This window comes from Epinephelus lanceolatus, chromosome 1, assembly GCF_041903045.1.
Source record: "Epinephelus lanceolatus isolate andai-2023 chromosome 1, ASM4190304v1, whole genome shotgun sequence".
NCBI classification, from domain to species: domain Eukaryota; kingdom Metazoa; phylum Chordata; class Actinopteri; order Perciformes; family Serranidae; genus Epinephelus; species Epinephelus lanceolatus.
In genome coordinates this window covers 47293303-47320893 of record NC_135734.1, presented here as the reverse complement: position 1 = coordinate 47320893, position 27591 = coordinate 47293303, and the positions used below count along the sequence as shown (strand labels likewise).

Here is a 27591-nt window from a genome sequence, read left to right as displayed (position 1 = left end):
TTCACTGCAAGGAAATTAGATTGAAACTGCAATTGGGTTTGATCATTTTCAAGATCGATCCATCCATCCATGCACCCACGCTCCCTCCCACATACTTACTGTATCTATTCCCTTGATTATATATTCATCTCTTTCTGTCTCCTTCTCTGTAAAATGTTTCTGTCCCTGCAGGTCAGTTCCAGGCAGGCCAGTTTCAGCCTGCTATTCGAGTTGCAGACCTCCTCCAACACATCACCCAGATGAAATGTGGACAGGGCTATGGTTTCAAGGAGGAATATGAGGTGAATAGACACGCGCCCACACAAACACACACACACATACAAAGAGGCTTGTAATGACAACAACTGTTAAATGGGCATCAATCTTCAGATCAACAACACAACAAGCTGCTATTAGTAGGACGGTCAAAAGGTGTAATAAAATATTTGTGTACCCCTGAATGTGTGACTATAACTGCTGGTAAAATAATAAGTCAGTGAAAGAAGAATTTCTTTTATGATAAAGACATGGTGTCGCAAAGCCCTGAACTTGACTGGCACCATGTCTGGGCTTTATCCTTGCCTATTAAGTGCAAGATGGGATACGCTTCAGCAGTCCTATGACCCTGAACAGAAGTCAGCTGTGCACTGACACATTTTAAAAAATCAAAGGCCTTTTGTCTGAAAAATATATTCAAATTGCACCAAGATGATCTTTACTCCACAATAAAAAAAATCTGAGGGTACTTTCACACCTGCCCTGTTTGGTTCAGTTCAATTGAATTCAAGTTTGTTTGCCCCCTAATTGAAGTTTGTTTGGGCAGGTGTGAACACAGCAGTCACACTCAGGTGTGCACCAAAACAACCAGACCGAGACCTTCTTGAAGAGGTGGTCTCGGGCCGGTTACAAACAAACTATGGTGCAGTTCGTTTGTGGTGAGAACGTGTTCCGACCTGGATCTGAACCAACTGAAGTCGCATTACGCATGAGCATGTTACAGTCCTGGAGGATTATTAATGTGCACCTCCTCTTGGACTGCCTTAATATGCACATTCAGCATATCACAAATCAGTTATTAGCATGAAAAAACATTTAAGAGGAAAACCTGTAAGTATTAATGTTCCTCTGTAGAATAATGCTTGAGTCTTTCCCTCGGCACAGACGATCAGTTTTCAATTTACAATTCAATAAATTTTAAAGAAAAAAAATTAATGATGATTGCATCTCCTGCTTAGTAATTAGATTCCTTTATTCTGCGAACGTGGCATCCATATTTCCTCTGCCTCCCTTATGTTGCTCGCCAGTTGTGCAGCATGTGTGTGTGTATGTATTTGTGTATGAACAGCAGAGATTGTGGGATTGGATTTGGTTTCATGAGGACGGAAGACTCTTATCAATTATTAAGTCTTTCCCTCATTAATATTGATGATAAAAAAAAGCAAACAGACAGTAAAACAAACTTTATGCCCCCCCTACAGTTCCTTTCTTACTTTTTTGTTTCGTTATATCTTTCTTGATTTAATTTTTTTCTTTCGTGAATTTCATCACCAGTTATATAATTGTTTTCTCCTTCAGTGTGTTTTTTCTGTCATTTTGTCTCAAGTTAGTTTCTGCACATTCATCATTTCCCCAGTCCTCTCCCCTGCTCTCTTCCCCAAAAATCATTTGCCCCCTCCCTCTTGGCTCTGCTCGAATCCTCCTTTTATTTTGTCCTTATGCCAAATGTGTTTATTAAACAGGATTCATACTTGTGCGTCAGCACTATGGAGAGCCTACACCATAGCCTACCTACGTGGCCTACACTGTTGTGAGCATTTATACTTGTGTGGTGGTGCGTCTGTGTCACTCTGCAGTTACACCTCAAAACACTAGTTGGCGGTGGGGTTTCTATGAAGTGCTGTAAAGTTTAGTTGATTCAAAACACACATTAAACATGACTTAATAGAGACAATTTCAAACACAAGTACACAAATCAGCTTCACTATAACTCGCAGCATTCACTGACAAACACTTGTCTTTATCTGGACACATTTTCCCCACAAATACAACATGCTAATGTTTGTAGCACAACCCTATGGCATTTTACATTGTATAAATTAGCCTAGCGGCTAGCAGATTTTTCCACTACTCATATGAAACCAGGGACAACAGCAACATTTAACAAAGGTAATGTTATAAAAATCTGCTCCATTACAACTCACAAGGTTCACTGACAAAACAACTGTCTTATACTAAACACATTTTCCAAACAAATATAATATGCTAACGTTATTAGCACAAGCCTGTGGCATTTTACATTGTATAAATTAGCCTAGCGGCTAGCAGAATTTTCCTTTGCTTATATGAAGCCAGGATAAATCACACACAAGACTTAAAATGCTGTTTTCTTGGAGGCTTTATTGTCTTCACAATTTATTGTTTCTTATCTGTGAAATTAAAGTAAATAAAAGCTTTGTTTCCACTGAGGGAAATGGTTTCAGCTTACAAAAATAGACAGGAGTGCTGCATTGCTGTGACGTACATTTCTGGGGTGGTGCACGTCAGTCTATGCCGTAGGTTCTTCATTGACGCAGAGCCTACGCCATAGATAATGGCATCAATTCAGCGCAGGAGTACAAATCCTGTATAACTCTCTACTTTTCTTGTTTCTTTTTCTCATCTCCTTCAGCCCGTCCCAAGTATCTGCCTTTTTCAGTCTCCCTTATTACCGTCTCCCACCCCTTGCTGTCTTGTGCTTTTTTTTTTAACTTTGTCTTCCCATCTGTGCCTGGGCTGACTGTTTGTGTACAGCACAGTTTATCATAAACAGACATTTTTACAGTCATTCTTTGTCATGGGCGCTCTTCCATGGGATCATTTTCCTTCCAAATCCTCATCCCCTCGCTTTCATTCACTTATCCCCACACCAAACCCTTCTTCCTCTCTGTCGTCACTCTATTCTTTCTTCATTTGCTTTGTCTCCGCCGCTGAAAATGAATCTTTGAAAAGACACGGCGAAGAGTCTTTGTCCCTCCCTCTCTCAAAAGATTGAATATTTTCTATTACCAACTCTGCATGCGTGTTGAAAATTGTCCCTTCTTGATGCCGTACGTTATATTTTCATTTGCTTCCTGTCATTTTGGTTTATACCCACTGATACGTTTCAGGGGAGAGCAAATGTGATTTATTCTCAAGGGTGTGTGTGTGTGTATGTGTGTGTGTGTGTGCCTGTATGTGTGAGTGAAACAGAGAATGGAGCTTTATTAGGTAGTGCTGCTAGCTGCCACCTGTCGCTAGCAGCTAATGGAGAAAGACATACACTGAAGCAGACATAAACCCAAACACACATTATACAAACTGTATTTATATTCTCATCGTCTGTCTCTGTCTATTTAAAGTGTGTATGTGTTCATGTATATAAATGGATGTAGGACTGTACCGAATGTCATTTTTTGAAGCTTCTAATGAGGTTTTCAAATAAACCTTCAACCGTCTGTCTATATCTCCCTGAAAGATTCTCAAAGAACATCCTCAGTTTGAATAAAGCAATCCATCAAATTAAATTAGTTTAATTTAAATTAACTTGCTTAAATTAATAAGTGTAATTTATGGTGCTGTTAGATCACTGCTAGTCAGCCTTGTTAACACAATTGCTTATGATACAATACGATACGATACGATGTGATGCAATGTGATATGATGGGATATATACTTTATTGTCTTCATAGGGAAGTTCGTCTTGGACTGCAGTTCATAAAAGAGGATATAATTTGCCCATTTAACACAGTTGGTCAAAGAAAAAGTTGCCAACCCTTTCCTTTATTTGCTTTTGGCCATAAAAACAACACATGAATAATTGTGAATATCTATCATTGTTTACATGCAGTAGAGTGTACTTTAAACTAACTCCACTAAGACCCAAAAAACAGCACATGAATTAAGTTAACCTTCAGGGCTTTTTGACAGAGAGAAGATTTTATTTTGAGCCAAACAATGATAATTTTCCTAAAACTAGACAAACCGCTCTCAACAGCCATAAATCACGTATTAACAAGATCATTCAAAACATTATAAAATTTGGCTCGATGATAACTGTCAAGGTTCCAAGACGTCCAAGATGTATTATTTTGCTTGTCACCCATAATTAGCTTTAGCACTTTTACATTAATCTCTCAAGACAGATTCTGCAATTTACATTGTAGAATCTGTCGGCAGCCCTGTGTGAAAGACGACTAGAGAGGGGGGAGGGCGTGGCTTTGAGTTTGAACGATGCTGCACTTTAGCCAATCACAATGGAAGGGGCATGGCCGAGACGTGCAGGTGTCCCCAGGAAATGTGTACCTACAGAAACAGCAAGCTCCGCGTCCATAGCGACCGCTCCACCCAAAACGCCGGCTCGTCAACGTGAAAAAAAATATTTTTTCCAGCGGATGTCTGAGTTACAACATGATTGAGCTAACTGGAGTAGTTTCATGTCGTATCCGACAACGGGAAGCTTTTAACAGATGACGTCCTGATGTTAGGTTTGCTAACTGTCCCTGTCAGCTGCAGCCACTGATGCTTTCTAGACATCGTGATTTCCCATAACTGAATAAATACCACACATAGCAACACAAAACTGCTTTGCTAGCTCAATCATGTTGTAACTAAGATATCTGCTGGAAAAAATATTTTATTCACGGACCGTTTATTGAGTTATTACCTTATTTTTATACGGTCTGTGGTTATTATAGACACCGCTAATGGCTAACGTTAACAGCTAACGGTTAGCCCAGCTAATATACAAAACCATGTTATTAATTACAAAATGTGCACACAGAAATAGTAACGTTTGTTCAATCATTGTGTTTATAGACTTTACAAACATCAGATTAGTCTACACAGTGATACAGTGACATGAAAAATGTGATATATAGCTAAACTCTGCTGGTTTTCTACCCGAAGTATTTGTAAACAACACGGCGATTTTTTTTTTTTAACCAATGGCTTTCCAGATTGCTTTTACATTGCATAAATTAGCCCAGTAGCTAGCGTTTTTTCCTCTGTAGTTTACCTAATTACATGTGTTAATTATACTTTTTCTTATTCACTGTTAGATTAAGTCAGTGCATCTCCTGAAAGACCAACACACTCAAATTTCAGCCTGCATGCCCATTTTTTTTTAAGCCTTACATTGTTGAGACTGAGCAGCTAATGTTGCTGCAAGAAGTTAGCAGAGTCCAGTCAGATAACAGCATTGTTTACATACAACATGTGTTCTGTCTGTGGCCCATATGTTCTCCGAAATCTCAAAATATTTAGACGCTGCTGATTTATTAGCGAGTAAATAACGTTATCCTTATCATTTTTTTCTTGGCTGCTTGCCATTATCTGCCTGGCGCCATTTGATGGTGACAGACTTTTAAAATAAAGGAGTATCCTAAAGGTGATGATATGGAACAATGTTTTCACTTTGCATCGATGGTATTGGATCACTGATAATTAAATCAATATACCGATCAAAATCGATGGATCTTTACATCCCTAGCAGCTACCACTTGAATCTAACTCTACTAACAGTATATCACTAACAAGTTTCTATTCGTGTAACTTAATCTGGGTTTACACAGAATGAATAGACATGCACAACAAAATAGAGTCTGCGCAGCATCTGAATGATGATCTAGAATATGATCAGTGTTATGAATGAAGCTTCAAACTGTTCAGTACAGCCCCAGTTGGATGCTTGTTTTTTCCAGTCAGGTTAGAATAGTGCTTCTGAGGTGAGGTGCTTTTACGGTTATGTCCATGAGCATTTTGTGCATTAGTGTGTGTGTGTATGTGTGTCTGCCACCACATCCCATATGGTATCTCCTTGTCCCCGTCTGTGTGTGATGTGACCTCCAGTGTTGAAGCCCATTAACCCCACTAACACAGACAGCAGCCTCACTGTCAACATGTCGCTCCCCACTGGGATTACATACTTTGCATTAAAAGGAATATTCTGCATTGTTTGAAGACTGGCCGGTTGCTCAGGTTAACTACTGTGGCCCCATATGTCCTGACCTGTGATCATATGTGGCCTATAGTGTTGGTTGGTTGAACTTAACAATGAGCTTTTCCATATGATAAACCTGAAGAAAACAGTATGAACATGAAGGAAATGAAATATCACAATATTTTTTATCAGTACCTCGTTATCAATTTTGTGAGGATATTGTGGGGTTGACTGAAAATTACATCACTAACGTAATGTAATGTAATGTAGCCTTGAAATCCAGGAAAAAAACAACACACTGGAAAATTATGTTTGGTTTTTTTTCCCTTCAACAACAAACACACATGGATGGGTTTAGGAAAAAAAACAGGGTTTGGCTTTATAATCTTACGGGACGCGAACACCGCTCTCTCGTGTAAAAGTCGATACACTCGATAACAATAACAAGGGCATAACATGGCAATAATGATCATTTACTGTCTCTGTTATATGGCGGCTGATCCTGTCCTCTGCTCAGAGGGTAAGGAGCTCCCAGACCTCACTGTTTTCCCGATTTGCGGACATTTTCGGCTGATGTTCTTCTTTTCTTGAGTTAGCCGCTAACTGCTAACAGCTACTTTTTAAATCTCCTGCGATAGGTTGTGTGCATAACACATCAATACAGACACTGTTGCAGCGCTGTTGCTACCTCCATTCCTGGCTCGGAGACGAGACAACTCTTTTCCCCCATATCGCAATTGTATCTTTTATGCGGAATGGCAAGGCAGCCTAACAGCGTGATATGTGCAAAAGGGGCCAAAGGTTTGAACAGACAACACTGTCAGTAGTTGCGTCAGCTGATCCTCTGTAAATCTGGATTTTATAAAATATTTCTGATGTGTAACTCCAACATGTTTCAGTCTGATGAGATTTTAAATAGACTTATTTTAGTAATTCGAACCTGATTGCAGAGAGAAACATAACAGACAGAGAAAGTATGCTCTAATGGGTAAAACAGAGGCAGTGTGTGTGTGTGTGTGTGTGTGTGTGTGTGTGTGTGTCTGTGTGTGTGTGTTACTTGTCCTTTGTCCACCCACCCTGCTCTGTTTTATATAGAACATTAATAATCCCAAAAAGCGACGCAATTCAGATGAGAGGAGTTTGATTAAGACTGTCTTTCTTTCTTTTTTTTTTTTTTTGGTTGAAAAAGGGCAGCCAACCCACACCTTATGCAAATGAACACACACACACACACACACAGACACACACACATACATGCGTAACCCTCCTACAGAAGCCTCCTACTTGAAATGTTTAAAAACAGTTTCAGCCTATTTTTGAATGTGAATGTATGTGACCGAGAAAAATCACACATACAGTAGATTCGCGCACGCACGCACACACACACACACACACACACACATTCTCTCTCTCTCTCTCTCTCTCTCTCTCTCTCTCTCCCCCATGTGCCACTTTAAAAGAATCCATTTTCTGCTTGATAGAGCAATAAGTATAGGTGTCTGTTTTTCCGTCACAGTGCATTTGTATAGTATAGTGTGCATGTCCATGCTTCCATGTGTGCATGTGTGTGCGGGTGTGTGTGCGCGCATGTGTGTATATAGGTCATGTCACTGTCTAACAGTGAAAGCTGTTGTCTGGTCTTCTTAAGCCCTTAATGGACTCAAAAAGGACAGTTTACTTGTCCCTATAGGCAGTGTGTGTGTGTGTGTGTGTGTGTGTGTGTGTGTGTGTGTGTTCATGTGTGTGTGTGACCTCTTCCAGTGTGTTATAATAGTTGTTCTAAAATAGTCCAGTGTCCATATGGCGACCTTTGAGAGTTGGGGTTTGGTTGCTTAGCAAAAGCTTGAAAGTGATCTTACACACTCTCTCTCTCTCTCTCTCTCTCTCTCTCTCTCTCTCACTCACTCACTCACTCACTCACACACACGCATTTTATGATGTACACCTATGGGATATGCACATAAAGCGTTTGCATGCCAAATTAAAGAACATTCACACACTTAAACACACTATTACCTGTAGATCACAGTGCGTAGAGGCAAAGTTGTGCTGTGTGTATATGTGTTCATGACACATGAAGTACATACATGCACACACATGAACACGTGCAAATTTTGCCCTTGCTCTGTTTGTTGGGCTTGTCACACGGGCCAGCATCACAGCAGGGAGAAAGGACAATCTGTCTTCTCTCCTCCAACAAAGGGCTCACACAATGCTCTCTCTCAGACCAAACCAACAGAACAATAAACCCAAACTTTTTGTCTTTTCTCAACTCCCGTATTTTTCTACCTGCACTTTTTCATTTCAGACGTCCAGGAACATATTTTGTTCCATCCACTGTCAAGGTGCCTCTCGCTTCTGCTTGCTTTGTAATTCAGTGGAGGAATTCAAGCCAATAAAGTTGGGAGGGGGGGCGGTTATGTTTTCACCCCAGCCTCTTGGTCTGTTGATTAGTAAAGTATCCCAGAGTTGGCTGAAATCTGGTGGGCAGTTACCTGGCCAAAGGATAGACTGACCTGATTGGGGTTGATAGAACTGGGATTTCTCCCGGTAGAATATTTCTCTCCATAACTTCTGTGCTGTTTTCACGTTCTAGCCAGAAGGTCTAACATTTTGGAAATTTAAGTCGGCTAATGAGCAGCACTGCTTTTATGTACTTTAAAGAGAAAACTAAATCAGGAAATCTAACAATGAAGGAAACAGCTGAGTGATTCCTAGATCCATTTTTATACTCTCAGCAATTGCTGTTATTATTGCTTTCACATATACAGGCTAATACTGCTACCACTGTGAAAACCCAGCTCAATATTCTGCTTTATAAACATTTTATACTTTCAGAAACTGTGTTTTGAGCTCAAATTATATTTAAGTGTCACCTCCAGACAGATCTATCCCTGCCAACATCTGACAGTGAGACCAACTCAATTAAATTATGGGTAAATATTAGAGTTTGTAGAATGAAGAGGAAAGCATTGGATAATCAGAATGACAACATGGAGTCACAACCAACTAACCAAAAAAAAGTTATACAACAGCCAGGTCTACATCCTATCTCACATTTTTATTTGGTTATGCTAGTTGTAAAAGTTGAATCACATGTGGCCTGCCTGCAAGCTCTGCCATCTTCTGAAAATGTCTGTTATGTTTCAACCATCAACCCCTCGCTGCCCAAAGTGGTGAAGAGTCAGCTGCAAACTATCAGCCGACTGTCTTTTCATTAATATTCATGTTACTATTTTAACTTCTGCCTGCCCATGTGTCAGTGTACAAGCTCTGGGCATCAGGCCATATGTGCGTGCATATTTTCTGTGCTCATACCTCAATATGTGTGTTTGTGTGTGTGTGTGTGTGTGTGTGTGTGTGTACTTGTACATGTGAATGTTCAGGCCCTGGCAGAGGGACAGACGGCGCCCTGGGAGACTGCCAAGAAGGACGAGAACCGCAACAAGAATCGCTATGGCAACATCATCGCTTGTGAGTACTGCAATGACATAGATGGAGGACTCATGCAGAACTTTCTGCTGCTAATGATTCTGGTGTTGATGTTGATTAGCTCAGTTTGAACTTTAGTTGATCTTGGTGAGGTTTGGTTTGGTTTGGGTCAGTCTGGTTTGGTTCAGTGTGGTTTATTTCAAGTCATGTAGTGTAGTTGGTCTGCTCTGGTGCAACTTGATACCTTTCTTTATCTCCAGTAAGTGTCCAGCCTGACTGAAGCATGGTTTGGTTTGTTTCATTTTTCATGGCTCGTCCATACACTGTTTATAATAATAGAGGTAATCACTCATGTTGTCACCTGCTGGTTCGTGGAATCACATTTTTGAAGCTTCAAGTTTAGCATTTTGACAGTTGCCATCTTGGATTTTTGGAGCCAGAAGTGACCAAATTTGGGTTAGAGGGTGGAGCTAACCCTAATGCTACCTGCTAGCTTGGTCAGCACAATGCAGTTACAGCTTTAGTTAACTGCAATAATATTAAAGCTTATGCAAATTTTCACCAGCAAAAAAAACAGGCTTAAAACAACTAAAACAAAATGTACTTGCCAGAAAAACTGAACATCTGCCTCCTTAGAGTCTTTTAGTACAACCAAATGCTAAACAAGAGTTTAGCATTAGCAATCTGAGGTTACACCATAACCCAGTGGTTCCTAACTGGTGCGTTGCGATCCTTAACGTGTTGTTTGTAAAAAACACACTTTATTTTCAAGTGCAGTTAATTTCGGGCACAGAGCTTTTATTTTGAAGTGTTTCCTGCTGAAGAGTTAATGACTTACAGACAGCTATTTGACAGACAACAAACTAGCTTGACGACATGGCCAAATGCAAGTACGACGCTCAAAGTAAGGCACCTACCTGTCACTCAGAGTGGCCACGCCCCTAATTTCACATAAAGTTGAGCCTTAATTACATTTACAGTTGGCATGAACAGAGAAAGTAGCTATTGAGACAAACACCCTTGTTCTACGCATGTTCCTTGCTGCTGTTAAGTAGCATGGGTGTCTATGGGGATTGACTGGCTTTTGGAACCAGCCTCAAGTGGCCATTCAAATAACTGCAGTTTTTGCCACTTCCTGTCGGCTTCATTTTTCATCCCCAGTAATTGCCGCTTGGGCTGCTCACATCTGTTAGAGGATAGCCACAGAGACAGAACGGGGCTGGGTAGAGAATCTTAACGCTTTATTTGAATATTTCCTAGTTTTAATAATAATCTTCAAGTACTTCACAAGTCACAAACAATGCAGTTTTGTTATTGGTTCAAAGTTAAGGCAGTGTGCAGGACCCAGTATCAAAACTAAGAGAGAGTTTTGTCGACACTAATTCATTGAACTGACTGCCAAGGAGAGAAAAAGCTGAGATCCAACCACTGGTTTAATAAAACATGCTGAGGTACCAGGTGCACTGTGTAAAGAGACTGCCCTTCAGCTGGAGGACACAGGTCCAAACCTCTGTGTTGGCAACCATCTGCCCTACTGAAGTGTCCTTCAACAAGTCAGCGATGACTCCCTCCAGCTCTGGGTGTATCGTACTGTTGGACGTAACCACCTGCTGAGAGCCAGATGCCAGCAGAACTTGGTTTTGGTAAACGAATCAGTGAGGAGAAATACACTGCACACTTTTTAAGGGATAACACTTTACTTCAGTTGACATTCACACTACCTCTGACGTAGAGATTCAATTAAAGCTAAACAGGTTGTTTGATAGAAAATAGAATATAAATATGCAGAGTTTAATGAGAGTCATATTTTTTCAAAATATAATATCAAAGTGCATTCACACTCATTTCCTAAACTTCTGTGAGTCTGATACAGGAAACTACTGTGGTGAAAAAATAACTCAGTTTGCAGAGGGATTTTATTTCAATCCTTCCTTATGATCAAAGCCTGCAGCCTCTGTTTTATTCACAGAGACTTTTGTCAGAATGAAGCTTCATTTTGGAGCAAAGGCAGGCTGCTGTAATGATGTGCAGAGTGAGGCACATGCTGCATGTAGTACCACTGTGTGTGTGTGTGTGTGTGTGTGTGTGTGTGTGTGTGTGTGTGTGTGCGTTTGGCCATTAGAGTGTGAATTAGCATGTGAATATGATGCTGTGTAATATGTCAAGTGTTTGCTGTGATTTCATATGCACTAGTGATGCCTGATTGTATGTTGTGTGTGCGTACGTGTGCTTGTTAGGCCACCTCCGGCCTCTATCAGGAGAGAACAGTAGAAGCAGATTGTTTGGTTGAAGTTTTATTGGATGAGTGTGTGTGCATATTTGCATTTGTCTGTGCCATTAGACCCACATGCACACACATGACGGGCATAATCCAGAGGACTGTGCTTGTGTGCTTACATTTTGCAGATCGTGTGTGCGTGTGTGTGTGTGTGTGTGTGTGTGTGTGTGTGTGTGTGTGTGTGTGTGATTGCACGCACAGATCCGTGCGTATACACAACCTCATTACGAGGGTTTAGATGTCAAGGCAAAGACATTGCACTAACCTGAAGGCTTTAAAATGAAACATTGCACTGAAATGAAATAGCCTGTCAAGGACTTGATAGCCAACAGGAATTATGATAAATTTGCTATTAGTACAAATCCTTTAATTACAAGGGCCTGGTAATGGAAACTGTCCATCTTGCTTGCTGTGATTGTACAAAGGCTCATTTTCTTGAGAAAATGTTTTAAAAGGCCCCCGGGGAAACGACTTTGTGCGCTGTCTTTATTAGAACAAGAAAATGTGGGGAGACAGGCAGACTGACTGACTGCAGCTAAAACTTTAAATATGGGTAAAAGGGTCTTCAGTCTTTTTTCTTCAGTTAGATTGAACTTCATTTCCCCTTTTCAACAGTGGATTTGCCTTCTGTTTTGGAGCTTGAGAGCAACAATCACCAAGCAAACCGCCTCACAATAGGATCAACTGTCTCCAACACACTGTGTAGTTCTGCTATGGGACCATGTTTCCTTGCCACCAACCCTAATCTTCATTCTCACTATCTTTTTATTAATATTTGCTTTAATTGTTCTAAAACAATATATTCTAGGGATGCACCAATTGAAAAATTCTGGGCCAATGCAGATGTTTAAAATAAAACATTGGCCAATAGCCGTTATTTATTCCCCGTTTGTGCCAGAGAAATCTTCATTATAAAGAAAATAACTGAACTGGTATAAAGTCATTCAGCCTTTAACAACACTATCTTTGAATAAGCACAAATTCAACCATACAAAGTATGAAACAACCTTTAATATCACCTTCTTTCACACTGAAAAGCTGCTTCAGAAGTCTTTTTACTGTTTAAAATAAATCATACTTCCCTTTCTAATATCTATTATACATTCTGAAAGCATCAACAAATTTCTCCCTCAAACAGCTGTATTTATTTAAATTTCTTGCCAAAAAGTACATTTTACAGGATTGCATATGAACACATCATGATGATGTTATTACAGTATTAACCTTCGCCCAATCATCATATTTACTAAACAGAGCTTGAACGCATCATAATGCAACTCAGTGCCACAGGCTGCTAGCAGCTAACGGTAACTAGCTCTAGCTCTCCTTTACTGTGTCCTGTTCTCCCAAAGATGTCCCGGGGAAGAGCTCGCTGCTACTAGCCATCTTGTCACACAACAGTCAGATCACAGAGCCCATCCACCCAATGTAGCCAGTCAATCTATTCTTCTTCTGCCTACTTATTAGTTTCAGTTTGCGGCCGATAGTCTGGGCTTTGCTTTTTAAGTGGCGCAAAACTGATGTGACAGGACAGAAAAACATCTGCCACTGTCATTGGTGAATGTCATCTTATTTGCTAATAGGCCGACGGCAGTCACCAAGGCGGATATTGGTCCATACCAATTGTCAGCTGATAACTTGGTGCATCCCTACTTAACAGCTAACATTAACTAGCTCTCCTCCTGCTACTTTCAATACGGATTGTTCACAATTTAGCATCGTCAGGGATTAAACGTGGTTATGTTTAAGAAAAAAAGAACAGGGTTTGGCTTTACCATCTTACAGGAAGCAAACACCGGCCTCCAGGGTGAAAGTCCGTGGTTTTTGGACCCATCCACGATCTCTCTCACCCACCCTATTGGACTTTCACCGCCTTAACTTTCATTGTTGTCCTGCTGCGTTTCTTCCTGATTCCACCGGATACCAATAAACTATAATAGCAACCGGCTGCGTATTATGCCAACAAGAAAGGACGGCTTTTTTCATTTGTGTCTGATGCCGAAAGTCACTGACCAAGTGCCAGTTTTCAACGACTTCAGATTTAGACCGAGTTGCCGGGAAAGATTCTTTTCAACCCAAGCAGGTTTTTCATTGTCCCCAGGACGACAATATGCTGTTAGCCTCAACCCTGCTTCATAGCCAGCACAAAAATTTAAGTTACACAACAGAAAAGTATTTGCCACCGCCATCAGTGAATGTCATCTTATTTACTGATAGGCTGGTTTGGCTGAGGTGAGCAAAACGGAGGCAGCGTGACGGCTTCAGGTTTAATTCAAACAGAAAAAGAAGTACAAATGACTAAATGTTAACTGGTTATCTGGTATCGTCCCCTGGAAAATCACTTTGGTCTCCACTCAGTTACAGCACCTCTAACCCAGGCAAATACTTGAGCCTCAGCAGATCACAGCGAGCGGAGCTAAATTTGTGGCCCAGCTTTACGAGGCTTAAACCAAAACCCGAGATCTGACCCTAAAAGTCCCCTCAGAGGCAGCTGTGATAATCTTTCCATCCTTGTAAGGACATTTGACTTTCTGTGGCTTCTCTGTCACACTTATCTTTCCCTCCTCTTTCTCCCCTCTGCACACACCAACACATTCTTTTCACTACCCATCTCTCCATCTCACTCTAGCACAGTTTGGAAAGGGCTGATTTGAGTTGAAGTGTTAACACACTCTTCCTCCGGCCATCTGCCAAACACAAACGGTTGATGCCATGTTTCAAATCCCTTTAGCACACTGAATAAATGTTAATCTACCAGCCTCCTGTCCCCCCGTCTCCTCCAAGCCTCTCCTCCTCTCCTCCTCTCCCATCTCCCCACAAAAATCTTTTCCCCTTTCTTTCTTCCCCTCATTTTTTCTCTCTTCCAAACTAACATTTATCTCTTTACTGTGCTTCAGTCTTATTTTTCTTTCTCTCTTCTTTCACCAAGTATTCTCACCTTCCTGCTTTTATTTTTTCATTTCTCCTGCTCCACCCGCTCTCCTCCTTTTATGCTCACCTCTTTTTTCCTCTCCTGTCCACCACCTCCTTTTCGTTTTTTCTCATTGTCCTATTTCTCTCATTTTCCTGAATTTTTAATCTCTTTTCACCTTCACATCCAATCCCTCTCTTCTCTTACAGTACCTTTCACTCCCACATATCTCCCCTTTACCCTGCTTATTCCTCTCTCCTCTTTCTTTTAGCTCTTCCTCACTTGTTCTTTCTTTCTTTCCTCCCCTTTTCTCTCCATCTATCCATTCATCCTGTCTGATTAACTCTGACAGTATATGGGTTGAGGCAAAGCGCAGCAGTGTTTCCTCATTACAGGCATCTGTCTGCTTCTATTTCCTCCTCCCTCCACTCCTTCCCCTCCTCTTCGTTGCTCCTTCTTCTTCGTTTTCCCGTCTTCTCCTTCTCAGCCCTCAGTTCATAGACCAACCTTCCCATATGGTCATTTATAATTCAACAGAAGCGTGCCTTCAAAATAAACAGATTTATTGGCGAGCATTTACATATGTGCAAAGTAGGGGTATGTGTGTGCTTGTGTTTAAGTGCGTGTGCATGTGTGTGTGTGTGTGTGTGTGTGTGTGTGTGTGTTTATCATCAAGGAGAATTAAGGTGAGGTTCTTGTTTTTCTGCGTTTCTGTTTTCTATCGGGCTATTTGTGTGTTTTTTATCCTGTCAGTCAGCTCCTGTTTGTTGTGTGGTATGTAAACAGTGAACAGTCGTATTTCCATTTTCAACTTATTTCAACATTCATCTTTTCATCATCTGATTGTTGACTTCTGTGGAAACAGCAAAAAGTAAATTATATAATGTTTCTATTTGAAATGATGTCATATAGTGTAATTGGAAAAGCAATATTATATTTCATCCCCCAACACTTTCAAAACCATAATTGTTTCCCATAGAAAAGTTCTTTAGATTAGTTTTAGCTCGACAAATATGAGTTTCAGTCTAACGCCAACTATCATTGGCTCTTTTACCTCCATTATGATTCAAACGCAGTCAGCACTGAGTTGCTTTTCTGTCAAGCTGCATAGAGAGAACAACATGAAGTGTGAAGTCACCATGGTGTTTATTTAATCTAACATTCAGACAGTCTATCTAACCTCTGCATTTGTTATGATCATTGATTTGCTCATTGATTTCTTCATACTGCTTCTTTTTTTTCCATCAGTGGGAATACTGTGCAATAAACCTCTGAAAATTCAGAGGGTTTCTTTATTGAGTAGAATATATTTCTCTCAGACAGGCAGTCAATCGTTTTAATGTCTTTAAGTCATTTAACTCTGGAGAATTTTGATTCCCTTTCGCCCCCTCAAAGCTGCTGCCAAAAACAATGTGTCTTCCCAAATATAGATATACCCACTTTTCTGTTGCATGCTTGAGCAAAGTGCTGCACTTTTGCTCTCCCCAAGAGGAGCTGATTGAAAACTCAAAAACTCACAGACTGCAAAAAATAACATATAGAGCTTATATTAGGATTCCGTTGAGTGTTTGAGAAAGGGCTGTCGATCTGCCTGCCTGTTGTCTTTCCTTCTCATCCTTTTTAGTAGTTAGTGAACTTTATTTTCTCAGCTCCTTTTCTGTCCTCTGCCTTCACAAGTCTGTCTCTGCCTCTCATTAAGTTCACTGTCTAAAGTTATGTTAAGGGTAAATTAAACCACCCCGGTCTCACTCTGAAGTCGTCAAATATCGGCACTTGGGCAGTGACTTCCAGCGTCATCGGGGGGGGGGGGGGGGGGGGTCAACAATGAAGTTTAGGGGGTGAAATGTTCAAGTAGGATGGGCAGGAGGGGTGGTGTATGGGTCCAACAACCATCTACTTTCACCCAGGAGACTGCCAAACCAAATTCTTTTTTTTCCCGACACCCAACCACGCGCTTTTGTTGCGTGAATCCAACCACATGTGTCTGTTGCCTAAACTGAACCATCTGAAAACAGACAATGCATGTAACAGGCTGAAGTTGACACGGCGTCCCAGAACGTCAACAACCAATGCACCCAGGGTACCTTGCACGTTGTATCTTAACGTGGAAAGTCCATGACCGCATGACGATATGTGACAAAGACAGAGTAAGAATGTGTTGATGAAACCAGGATTTCAGAGGTAACAAGGTGCATCGAGTTAGGGCTGCATCCTAAAAGTCTAAGAATCGACTCGTCAGTCAGAGACTCTTCGGCTGACTGCGATTCTTCAAGTCAAGCAGTTGTTCTTTTTTTAATGCCTTCACACTGGTGATAGCCGTGGCCAGAGGCATTATGTTTTCGGTTTGTCCATACATTTGTACATCCATTCCTGTTAAGGCAATGGAATTTGGCACAAACATCCCCTGTGACTCGATGATAAACTGATTTGATTTTGATGCATCTCATTCTCATGAATGTTATATCACGGGAATACCTTGAGAGAATTTCTTCAAATTTGACACAAACATCCCTTAATCTCAACAGTGAACTGATTACAAAGGTCAAGGTCATTGTGACTTCATATAACATATGCTGCTGGGTTGAAGATCTGTGTGAAGCATCCATGTTTTCACAGATATGGATGTAAACTGTAAGAGAAACTTAACCGGTGTGTGGAGGCAAACAACTGCGGTCAGTAATTCTGGGGTTTTTTTGTTTGTTTGTTTTGTTTTGTATTATTTTCCGTAATTGTGCAGTGTACTTCTGGGGATGCAGGCTCTACCTGCTCAGACTCTGAGATCACGTTGTCCTCTGTCTTGCTTAAAAGTGGTGAATTTACAGCTCAGACCAACATATTATGAAACAGTCTCTGGCTTTTACTTGAAAGCTAGTGTCGACAAAAAATACTGTTCAACATTTCCGATGTGTTGTTTGCATTGTCAGCACGCATTAGCTCAGAAGGCTAAGTTGGCGTGTTTACATGAGTGCTGCTTTCACTCTGAACATCTCACCCAACTCTGTTCAAACTCTATATCAACTTCAACTTCAACGTCAACTCTATATGTCCCTGGGGGGCAATTAGTTGCACAGCAAGTAAAAACATATGGAGAGACATAAGAGAACACATAAGAATATAAATATTCAACAGTCAGGGGGAGTTGGGGAACCAAATACAGTGATCTCATCATCACCATCACTCATGATCAGGACAAGATAACAACCAGCCAGAAGAGCAGCCTCAGTGCGAAGTTTGACTCTTCCACTGCCCTGCATTCAAAAGAGCAATGGCAGTAGGAATGAAGGCGTGCTTACTGTGTGTTTACTATACAGAAAAAAGGGAATGAATAGTTAGATATTTGTGTTGAACAGCCAAGCCCCACTCAACTGACATTATTCTGAGTTGGATACAGACCTAGATAGAAAATCTGAGAGGAAAATCATTGGTTATCCCAAAGCTGTAGGACTTCCCTAACGTGCAGAGAGAAGAAAAAAAAGTTTGCAGAGGAAAATAAGAAAAACAACCTTTCTGTTTTGGAAGATCTGAGCCGTCACACAAACACTCAGGCTCATCACTGTGTTGGTGTGTGATTGGCTTCCTTGTGAAACAGCTACTGTACACTGGATGTCTGTATAGTGAATGGTTGTTTGTGGACAATAAACACAGAGTGCAGCTTTCTGCATCATTTCCTTAACTCCTCTGTCTTCTCTGTGTCTCTTTGTCCCTTTCTTATTTTTCTTCTCCCCTATACCCCTGTCTGTCTTTCTTCTTGTTGCCTCCCTCCTTCTCTCCCTGATCACTCCCCTCTCTCTGTCTCTGCCCTCTCTTCTTAACTAAATCTATTCACCATATTCCCTTGCATCTGTCCAACCTCTCTTCTTTCTTCACCTGTTTTCATCTTGTTTCTTCACTTTTTGACTTCCCCTTACTCGTTCTCCTCTGCCCCTCTTCTCTGTCAGGAATCTCTACCTTCCCCTGTCCGTTTCTGTCTCTCATACACATGCACAAACTCACCCCAAAGCCCTCTTTCCATTCACTAATGTGTACCAGTGTACAGGTGAATGAGAATCATTACACACGCTGTCGGTCTTCACCAGGCGGTGTTACTACACACACACACCCTTCACCCAGTGTTACACCTCCGAGCATCGCTGACATAATCAGAATCCCCTCCTGCATCATGTTGCTTCTCATTACAGTGGAGGTTATGTGTATGGTGGTGGTGGTGGTGGTGGTGTGTGTGTGTGAGGGAGGTAGAGGGCATCTTGTTTCTGTGAGGGTGTATGTGTTGTTGTGTGAAACAAACAAAGCCATGAAGGAAGGTTTTTGAAAACAAGTACAACTATGCGTTTTTTTGTCCGTGTGTGTGTGTGTGTTAGCTTCACATGCAGCTGTACATAGTGTGACTTCCCTCCTCCTTTCTTATGCTGGCGTAGATTCTCAACACGTCTGCCGAGCTGCTCTGAAGTCAGAATGCCAACAAGTCCTCTGAAGTGTTTGACCAAAGAACCACAACAAATATTAGCATCCCCCAAGCTGTCACACACACACACACACACACACACACACACACACACTGAATTATACAAATAAACACACACACTGTGCGCGCATAGCGGCACATACAAATTTACTGCATAACGGAAGTCCTATACCTGCAGTCTATACACACACATACATACACACAGAGTCTTGTACAGATCACAGCAGTCTAGTTTGTGCTTGATTGCTTGCAGCAGTGCAGCACTGCTACAACATTATTCCACCTGCAGACCTGCGTTGACAAGATTTGTTTTTGTTTTTGTTTTGGATATGTCTCTCTTTTTCTTGTCGCAAGCACTTTGTAAATGCACAGTCTCATTTTAAAATAAATTTGTATTTCTAAATATCTTAAAAAAAAAAAAAAAAAGAAGAGTACACTCTGAAACAGATGGTACCTTGTTCTGAGGAAGAGACCGAAACAGCTTCAGTGAAGTTAGTAAGAAGAGTTTGTCCTGCATAATTAGTTTCATTTTGTAGACAGTGAGGATTTTCTGAAAGTGGAGACAACGCATTATATAAGTCTTTTAATTATATAAAAGTAGCAGTATTATTATCATAGTTCACCCATTCACACACACAATCATACACTGATCTAATCAGTCACATGCACATTAGTACACCAACAGCCAGGGTTGGAGGAAATAACTGAGTCTGCTGCCATGAGAACACAAACCAACTCTAGGCAATTATACAACTTTGGAACAACATTTGCCCCTGATTCAGACCAAAGCAAGACAACACTAGGGCCTCTAGTTTCACAGACCGGGCAAGGCGGAGGCGCAGCGCACCTGCGCTTCGCCAACTGGGTGTGGCCAGGCGGATTTTGCAAGTTTGGCACACCGTGCGTGTAGGTGCAGCTACTCCTCTTTCCCACCTCCGTCCCTCCTACCTGCGCAAGTCAGAAAGAGGGAGGAGAGAAGGCGTGGAGTGGGTTTTACACAGCCGATTCACATCACACCAATCAAATGAGCCCCTCTCCTCGCCCTTAAATGTGCCGCGCAAAGGCGTAATGAGAGTTTACTCTATTCGCCATTGCAGAAGAGAGCAGCAGCGTCAGACGGCCGAACTTCTCCCAGGAGGAAACTGATGTTTTAGTCCGGGAGGTCCAAGCTCGCAGTGTCCGAATATACAGAACTGCGAGCAGACCTCCACGGGCTGATGATGCAAAGGTAGCCTGGGAGGAGGTCACCACAATTGTAAATCAATGTTGCCCGGATACACTGAGAACCGTTGCCCAGTGCAAGAAAAAAAAAAAAAAAAGATGTGCTCATTTGCATGTTGGACTAGACTAGACGTCACTGCATGTGCTCTCTGACTGATCCCCGCCACCGCGGCCACGGTGTGCTGGAAAGACCTGGTGGCGAAGAAGGTCAGAGCCACTGTCACCTTTACAGCAACAGGGAGAGCACAGGCCACGATGCGCGTCACCACTTGGACCACCTCGTGGGGTAGATGTAATTTGTTCCTGTGTGATGAAAAAGAGTACGTCATGACATGACAATTACATTGGACACGGCGGTATTCCAGTCATTATTCGTGTGGCCCACCTGCATTCCGGCTCTGTCATGACGGTACACCCTCTCTACGTAAGTCCTCCTCCTCCTTGCAATAATGTACTCCATCTTTGTAGATCACATTAAGCAAGAACATTTTAACATTTGTATAGGCAATCACATGAAGGACGTAAACCCTTAAGACACCGAACATAATTTGTTGACAGCGTTTTTCTCGTGCGCGCGCGCTCTCTCTTTCTCTCTCACAGTCTCACTCTGTTTCTTTTCTTTTGACTTTTCTAAGATGACAGATGCTGAATATATACTCCCTATCTGATGCTGTGGCTGTTTGTGGTTGGCTGAGAGGGATGTGAACTCATTAGTTTGCAGCTGTGTTAATCAAATCAGGTTGGGTTTCCATTACGCATGCCAAACGTGCCAAACGGTGCCAATCCCCTTTGATCTGACATCAGATGTGACGGGACAGTCGATATAGAGATACATTTATGTGCTGATTGCAGATAGTTGCATTGAATAGTGGTTTTGTGGCTATTTATTTTATTGTTAATGTGCCTGACATTCTGGAAACCTGCCTGTGAGGTTTTGGTGACGTGTGCGCACTGTCCGCCGGTCAGCCAAACTTCCGCTACACCGGCTGCGCTCCCCCTGCGCTGACAGTAGACCTGGTTTCAGCTGGCGAGCTTTTAGCGCACCTTCGGCGAAGCCTTTTGGCACGAAACTGTCACTGCGCCAAGCTGGATCTGTCGACACCTCCCCCTGCTGCGCCGCCACACCCATCTCAGCGCACCTCGGTCTGCCAAACTACCAAACTGAGCGCGCCTCGGGTTGCGCTGCTCGAAACTAGCTCTGCGCGGGGTTCACCACCCTGCGCTGCGCCGGGAAACTAGAGGCCTAGGTCTGAAAGCACCCTAAGGGGCCAAACATAAACCATACACAACCATGTTCCATCTGTGTGTGAGTGTGTATGAATGGTACTGAGAATCAGGTGGCACCTTGTATGGTAGCCTGGGCCGCCTGTGTGTGTGAATGGGTGAACGCTCTTTGTGTGGTCGGAAGACTATACAACTACAGTCTATTTACCATGTTTATTCCTCTCCTCAGAAATTATAGTTATGACAGACATCTTCTCTATAGTGGAAAAAACTCAAACAGAAAGAGAAGGACTCTCAAGAAAAGACTGATTATGTTTGCCAGACCCCCACCACCAGATGACTGAATGGTTTCTGTTGCAGCTCCCAGCGGGAGGGATGCACACAGATAATGGTGATAATGAGGCTGATATTTAACGCCAGCGGCGGTATTATTGATACTGTTGACGGTGATGGCTGTTAATCATTGTTCCTCTTCAGAAGCGGTTGGGGGTAACAAAGACGCAGCAATAACAATACATGCAGAATTCTGATGCTGATTTTTAACAATTGGTGTTTATCACCAAAAAAAAGCATCAGGTGGTGGAGGGAAGCAATGATTGTAGTTTTAATTAGAAGGTGGAAGATTACAAGTGATTATATTTCATGTGTCTAAAACTTCAGGGGGTTGTCAATTGGATATTCGTTGATAGCTGATAATGACAAGCTGTGATCGTTAACAGTGTGTGATAATTGATTGTTGATGAATGAATCAGAATTAATGAGATGTACTGCTGGCTAGACATTTCAAAGATACTCACCGAAGAAGGATTTTAACTTTCTTTTTAGCCACCCATCCAGTTCGACTAGACCTCTGTCAGAGCACATACCCTTCTCCTAAACCCCTGCGGTAACAAGCCAGTAAAGTGGATCATCAAGCTGCTGTTGTGACAGTCTCATTTCAGATTTCTGTGTTTTGACCGGAAAGATGACACTCAGGAACAAGCTGAGCCAGGCTCCTCTAATTCACTTCTCATATACCTAATGAGTCGCTGTGTGCTATCATACAACCACTTATATGCAGATAACTTCTCCTTCTCTGTCTGGCTTGTGAATGGCCTGCTGCAGGCGAACACTTACTGCCATTAGACTGAGGAGAGGATGTTCCTCAGACAATCAGAAATGGGACACTAATGAGAAGAGAGAGTGTCAATTGGTCAGTGGGAAAGGAGATAATTTGTTGTAAGAAGGGCTAACAGGATATATTTCTTGTGACCAGAGGCTCATTAGGTGCTGAGGTGTTTCAGATGGAGACATAAAAAAAAATGACTAATTTGTTATTTACTTTTTGTGCTCTGCACCGGAGAGCTGCGGCCATAGACGTTATGTTTTCAGGTTGTCAGTCCATCTGTCCCATTCTTGTGAATGGAATATCTCAAGAACGCCTTGAGGGAGTTGCTTCAAATTTGGCACAAATGTCCACTTGGACTCAATTACGAACTCATTAGGTTTTGGTGGTAATATGTCAAAGGCCAAGGTCAGTGTAACCTTGTATCCATCTTATTTTTGTGAATGCAATATCTTAAGAACCCCATGAGGGACTTTCTTTAACTTTGGCGCAAATGTCAACCTGAATTATGATCTGATTAGGTTTTGGTGATCAAAGGTCAAGGTCACTGTGACCTCAAAATTTCACACAAATATGATAAAATGATGACGTGATGACATTTTACATCCAATAGCTTCAATAGCAAAACAAACTGGGGAAAACTTCAAGTGTGGTCCTCCTTTGTAAGATTGGCTTCCTGTGACATCATCCATCCACTGAGTGAGAGCATATGGGTCGGCCAGTCTGGTCCCGTTGGTCAGTGTTTACTTATTCGAGTAACACTGGCAGTCCCGGTGAGTGAGTGACCTGACATGGTGCGTTGGTAAATTCAGTCCGACGCTCTACACTAAAATCAGAGCCCTGTTGTGTTGTGTTGTCTGAGTGTGCTTTAGCACTCAGAATGAGTATTTCTGAAACCACCACTTGTATCATCTTCCTCCACTGTCTAAAACAAGCCAACAGAACTTGCTAGCTAGCACTAGCTAATGTCTGTTGCGAATTGTTTCGCCTCCAGCTTAGCCCCGCCCACCAAAAAACCTCATACTGTTTACAGTAACAGTAAAAGGGTCTATAAATGTAACCATGAATAACATTTCTTCCATAAAGAAAGTTGATTTTGAGAGAAAAAAAAACTAACTAAGTTAATGGTGAGTTACTTTATTCAAATTGAGGATTTTCTTTCCAGAATTTTGTTTTTTAGGGTGATGACGCCACAAAATATAACAACAGACATTCAAAGCTTCATTAGAAAACCTCAACAGAAGCGTTGGATGTTAAAAAAAAAAACATTTGGTCCAGTCCTGCTGTTTGGTTGTCTCTCATGGACAAAATGGATGCCAGACACATTTCCGTAGCCTCAGTGACACCTGCTATAGTTTAGTGTCACGATACACTGATTTAGTTAAGCGCTGCAATTTTAAAGTTTAAAGAAGCTGCTTTTCTTTCTCTTTCCACCTTCCTCTCCCTCTCATTCAACTTTCTGGCTCTCTCTCTCGTTTACTTCAGGCAGCCTTCAAACAGCTGGAAACAGCATCTTGAGGTGTGTGTTTGTGTGTACAAGTGTGTGCTTAAGTCGACAACATTCTGAGTTGTTTGACACATCAGCTGCAGGGAGCTCTGCTCTTAATAGGCTATTACACACTATAATACCCTCCAACACACACACACACACACACACACACACACACACACACACAGATGCGCATGCATGCAGATATGCAAACTGACAGAAGGGCTCCAAACACACATGCATACATAGTTCCAGTGACACTGGAACACACACATCACTTGAACATTGAAGCACTACTTTCAAAACTGCACACAGACACACACAAAAACCTTTCAAGACACATCTTATAGATGTTCCTGAACATGCGAGCATACGGGCAAGCAGAGAAAGACACACTTTAACACACTTAACACGCTACTCCGTCTCACACATACACACACACTTACACTCAATCACACATGCTATTAAATTCCCTAATGCCTTGAGCCGGGCTGACAGCGGAGTGTATGCCGTGAGTGAGTTGAGCTCCATAGGGAGTTAACTGATTAAGTATATCTGTGACAGACACAATCCCTGCTTAGTGGCTACTGAAAAAGGAGGCGAGGAGAGCAGGAGGAGGAGGAGAAGAGAGGAGCTGAGAGGGAAGTAGAGGATAGAAGAGTAAAACATCTTGTTCAGCACTTTCAGCTAGCTACTGTGAGCGCTTTTTTTTTGTCTCTCTGAAACACTAGCTCCATCTGTTTATGTGGACATTTAACAGAGTTATGCCTGTTTACAGCGGTGTTAACGAGGAACTTGTCGTGTTAGAGTGCTAGATTGTGTTTTAAACCTTTGTTTCTTATGTTTCTGTACATGTAAGTGTAATTTCTGGTGCTTTATGAGGTGCAACTATCACCAAATGCCTTTAAGTATCAGGCTAATGCCATTTTAAACACTTGAGTGACAAGCAATGAAGGCAATGACATTGTGCTTCATATCCTAGACCGGTGAATGCCAATGATCCATGAACCTCCATCAACATTGCAGGAAATAATCAAAGGCAGAGGTTCTTTTTTTTATATATATAAAGGGGGTGTGTGAAACAGTATTTTAGTGTCAGAAATCTCCCATCATGCATCTAATCTGCAGCAGTACCACTGTATGATACTGTATTATCTGGCCTAGTCTCTCTTCAGCATTGTAAAATAAAACCTAATGGCCATATTGAAGCATTAAATTCTTCTCTTTCCAACAGTAAGCTCTGTTACACTTTCTTGCTATTTTCAGGCAGCTGAAAAGACAATGGAATGTGAAAGCAGCAATAAGTAGAGGTTTTAACTGCTTCATAGCTCAAGTGACCATAATTTATCTGCAGGAGGCTGTTAAGGTTTTTGTTCGATATCAGTGACCCAGCAATTACTTTGTCCAGTGTGCTTGCAAACAAAAACCTAAGCCACCGGAGTTTCAGTCAGGTTATGTTTTGACTGCCAAGTTCTTTCCCAAACCACAGAGGCTTTGTCATACTTAAGCAATATCACACAAGAGGGAGTGATGTTGTACTGTATATCGTCACGGCTGTGATTCGGTCGTAGGCACGAGGCCGAATCACAGCCGTGACGATATACAGTACAACATCACAACCTCGAGTGTGATATTGCTTTTATACAACAGGTCAACAACAGCTTAAACAACAATGCTGAGTAAGGAAATGTTAACAGAAGGTGATGAAATAAATTATTTAAGTATGTTATGTAGCTCCGCGAAAAAAAACAACAGTTCCCCCAGTCTATTGCCAGGCAACGCAGCACACACGCCAGGAACTCACAAGCTAGCCTACTTTGTATTTACATTGACTGTGTATGCAACTGTGTAACTTCGTCCAGTTCGGCTGATAAAACGTTGGCAAACCTGGATGTTGGCACGGCCAGATTCAGCTTCCACTCATCCTCATCAGTACCTCATCAGATGATCGTTGATAATTCCTGACCATGTTCGCTTCATTTTTGCTCCTCTCCAGTTTGTCGAGGTCAGCTGATGTTACACAAACACAGCTTTTCCTCGTCCTCTCCTGACGATCACTTATAATTTAATTCAAATGTAATTTTGGGGAAAATATCCATCTTCTTGGTGTAACGCTAGTGTCAATTTGCATCAATGAAGCGAGTGTGACAGCTGGGTAATTAACGGTTGTATTTATATTTATAACACCTTTGAGCGGAGTGATTTTACTGTTACCAGTCCCAGTGATGTTATACTATAATCAGCACTCAAGGAATGCTTCTCGTCCAATCAAATTACTCGGTCGGAACTAACTGTTGTATAATGCTGTTTAATATCGTTATATCTTTGGCTTTCATATCACAATTTATGAAATGAATTATTATAAATAATAAATTATGTGAGGGGAAATCACTTTTTTAGGGTCATAGACTATGAAAAAGAAGGGCGACATGACGGCTCCTTCAAAGTAAGGTCAAAATGTCTTGATCGCCCCCTGGTGGCTGGCTGCACTATACAACATAAACCCTGCCCCATCCATGTTAGCAGATGGGACATGGGCCAAACTAATGCAGGATCTATACTTCTGCATCAAATAGACACTGTACATACCGCATAGGCCCTGCACAGACGTGCAGTACTCTATGCGGTACTCTACGCTGTAGCCTGAGCTACACCTCCCTAGAACACGTCGTCAACGCAGACCTCATGTTTGTTTCTGTAAGCTGAAACCATTTCCCTCAGTGGAAACAAAGCTTTTATTTACTTTAATTTCACAGATAAGAAACAATAAATTGTGAAGACAATAAAGCCTCCACAAAAATAACATTTTAAGTCTTGTGTGTGATTTATCCTGGCTTCATATGAGCAGAGGAAAAGTCTGCTAGCCGCTAGGCTAATTTATACAATGTAAAATGCCATAGGGTTGTGCTAAAAACATTAGCATGTTGTATTTGTGGGGAAAATGTGTCCAGATAAAGACAAGTGTTTGTCTCTGAATGCTGCGAGTTATAGTGAAGCTGGTTTGTGTACTTGTGTTTGGAATTGTCCCTATTAAGCCATGTTTAATGTGTGTTTCGAATCAACTAAACTTTACAACACTCAGAAACCCCGCCACCGACTGGTGTTTTGGAGGTTTAACTGCAGCAGACAGACCACGGCACAAGTATGAATGTTCAATAGTGTGGGCCATATGCGTAGGCTCTGGCGTAGGCTCTGCATAGAGCTCACACACAAGCATAAGTCCCGCTTATGATCAAAGTACACGGCAAATAACATTTTCTTGAAGATGATTTTTGTCATTGCAGGTAGTTCTTATCAAGCTGCCCAATGTTTCTTTTTCTGTTTGGTTTTAATTGACAGCTACTGTATGTGTGCCAATCAGTGTGCTTGCAATCAGTGGCGCTTCTCGTGATCGTGAGACAGGTGTGTGGGTGGGAACTCTGCTACTGTAAGCTACTGTACAGACTCCAAATGATGTGGCTAGTGCAAAATGGCAGCAGCTGTATCTGGGATATTTTGGCCTTTTTTTGTACAGTGGGAATAAGTGAAGACACA

At 41.7% G+C, this 27591-nt stretch overlaps 1 protein-coding gene across 12 annotated transcripts in view; it reads left to right on the top strand.

Annotated features, from left to right (window-relative positions):
* ptprt (protein tyrosine phosphatase receptor type T) overlaps positions 1-27591 on the top strand; it is a 527216-nt gene that overhangs the window by 436936 nt on the left and 62689 nt on the right. For all 12 annotated transcript variants that reach the window (XM_078171434.1, XM_078171419.1, XM_078171458.1 and 9 more), the window contains 2 exons: positions 172-281; positions 9322-9409. In XM_078171434.1, coding sequence (XP_078027560.1) covers positions 172-281; positions 9322-9409 — 198 coding nt within the window. The remainder of the gene's footprint in view (positions 1-171; positions 282-9321; positions 9410-27591) is intronic.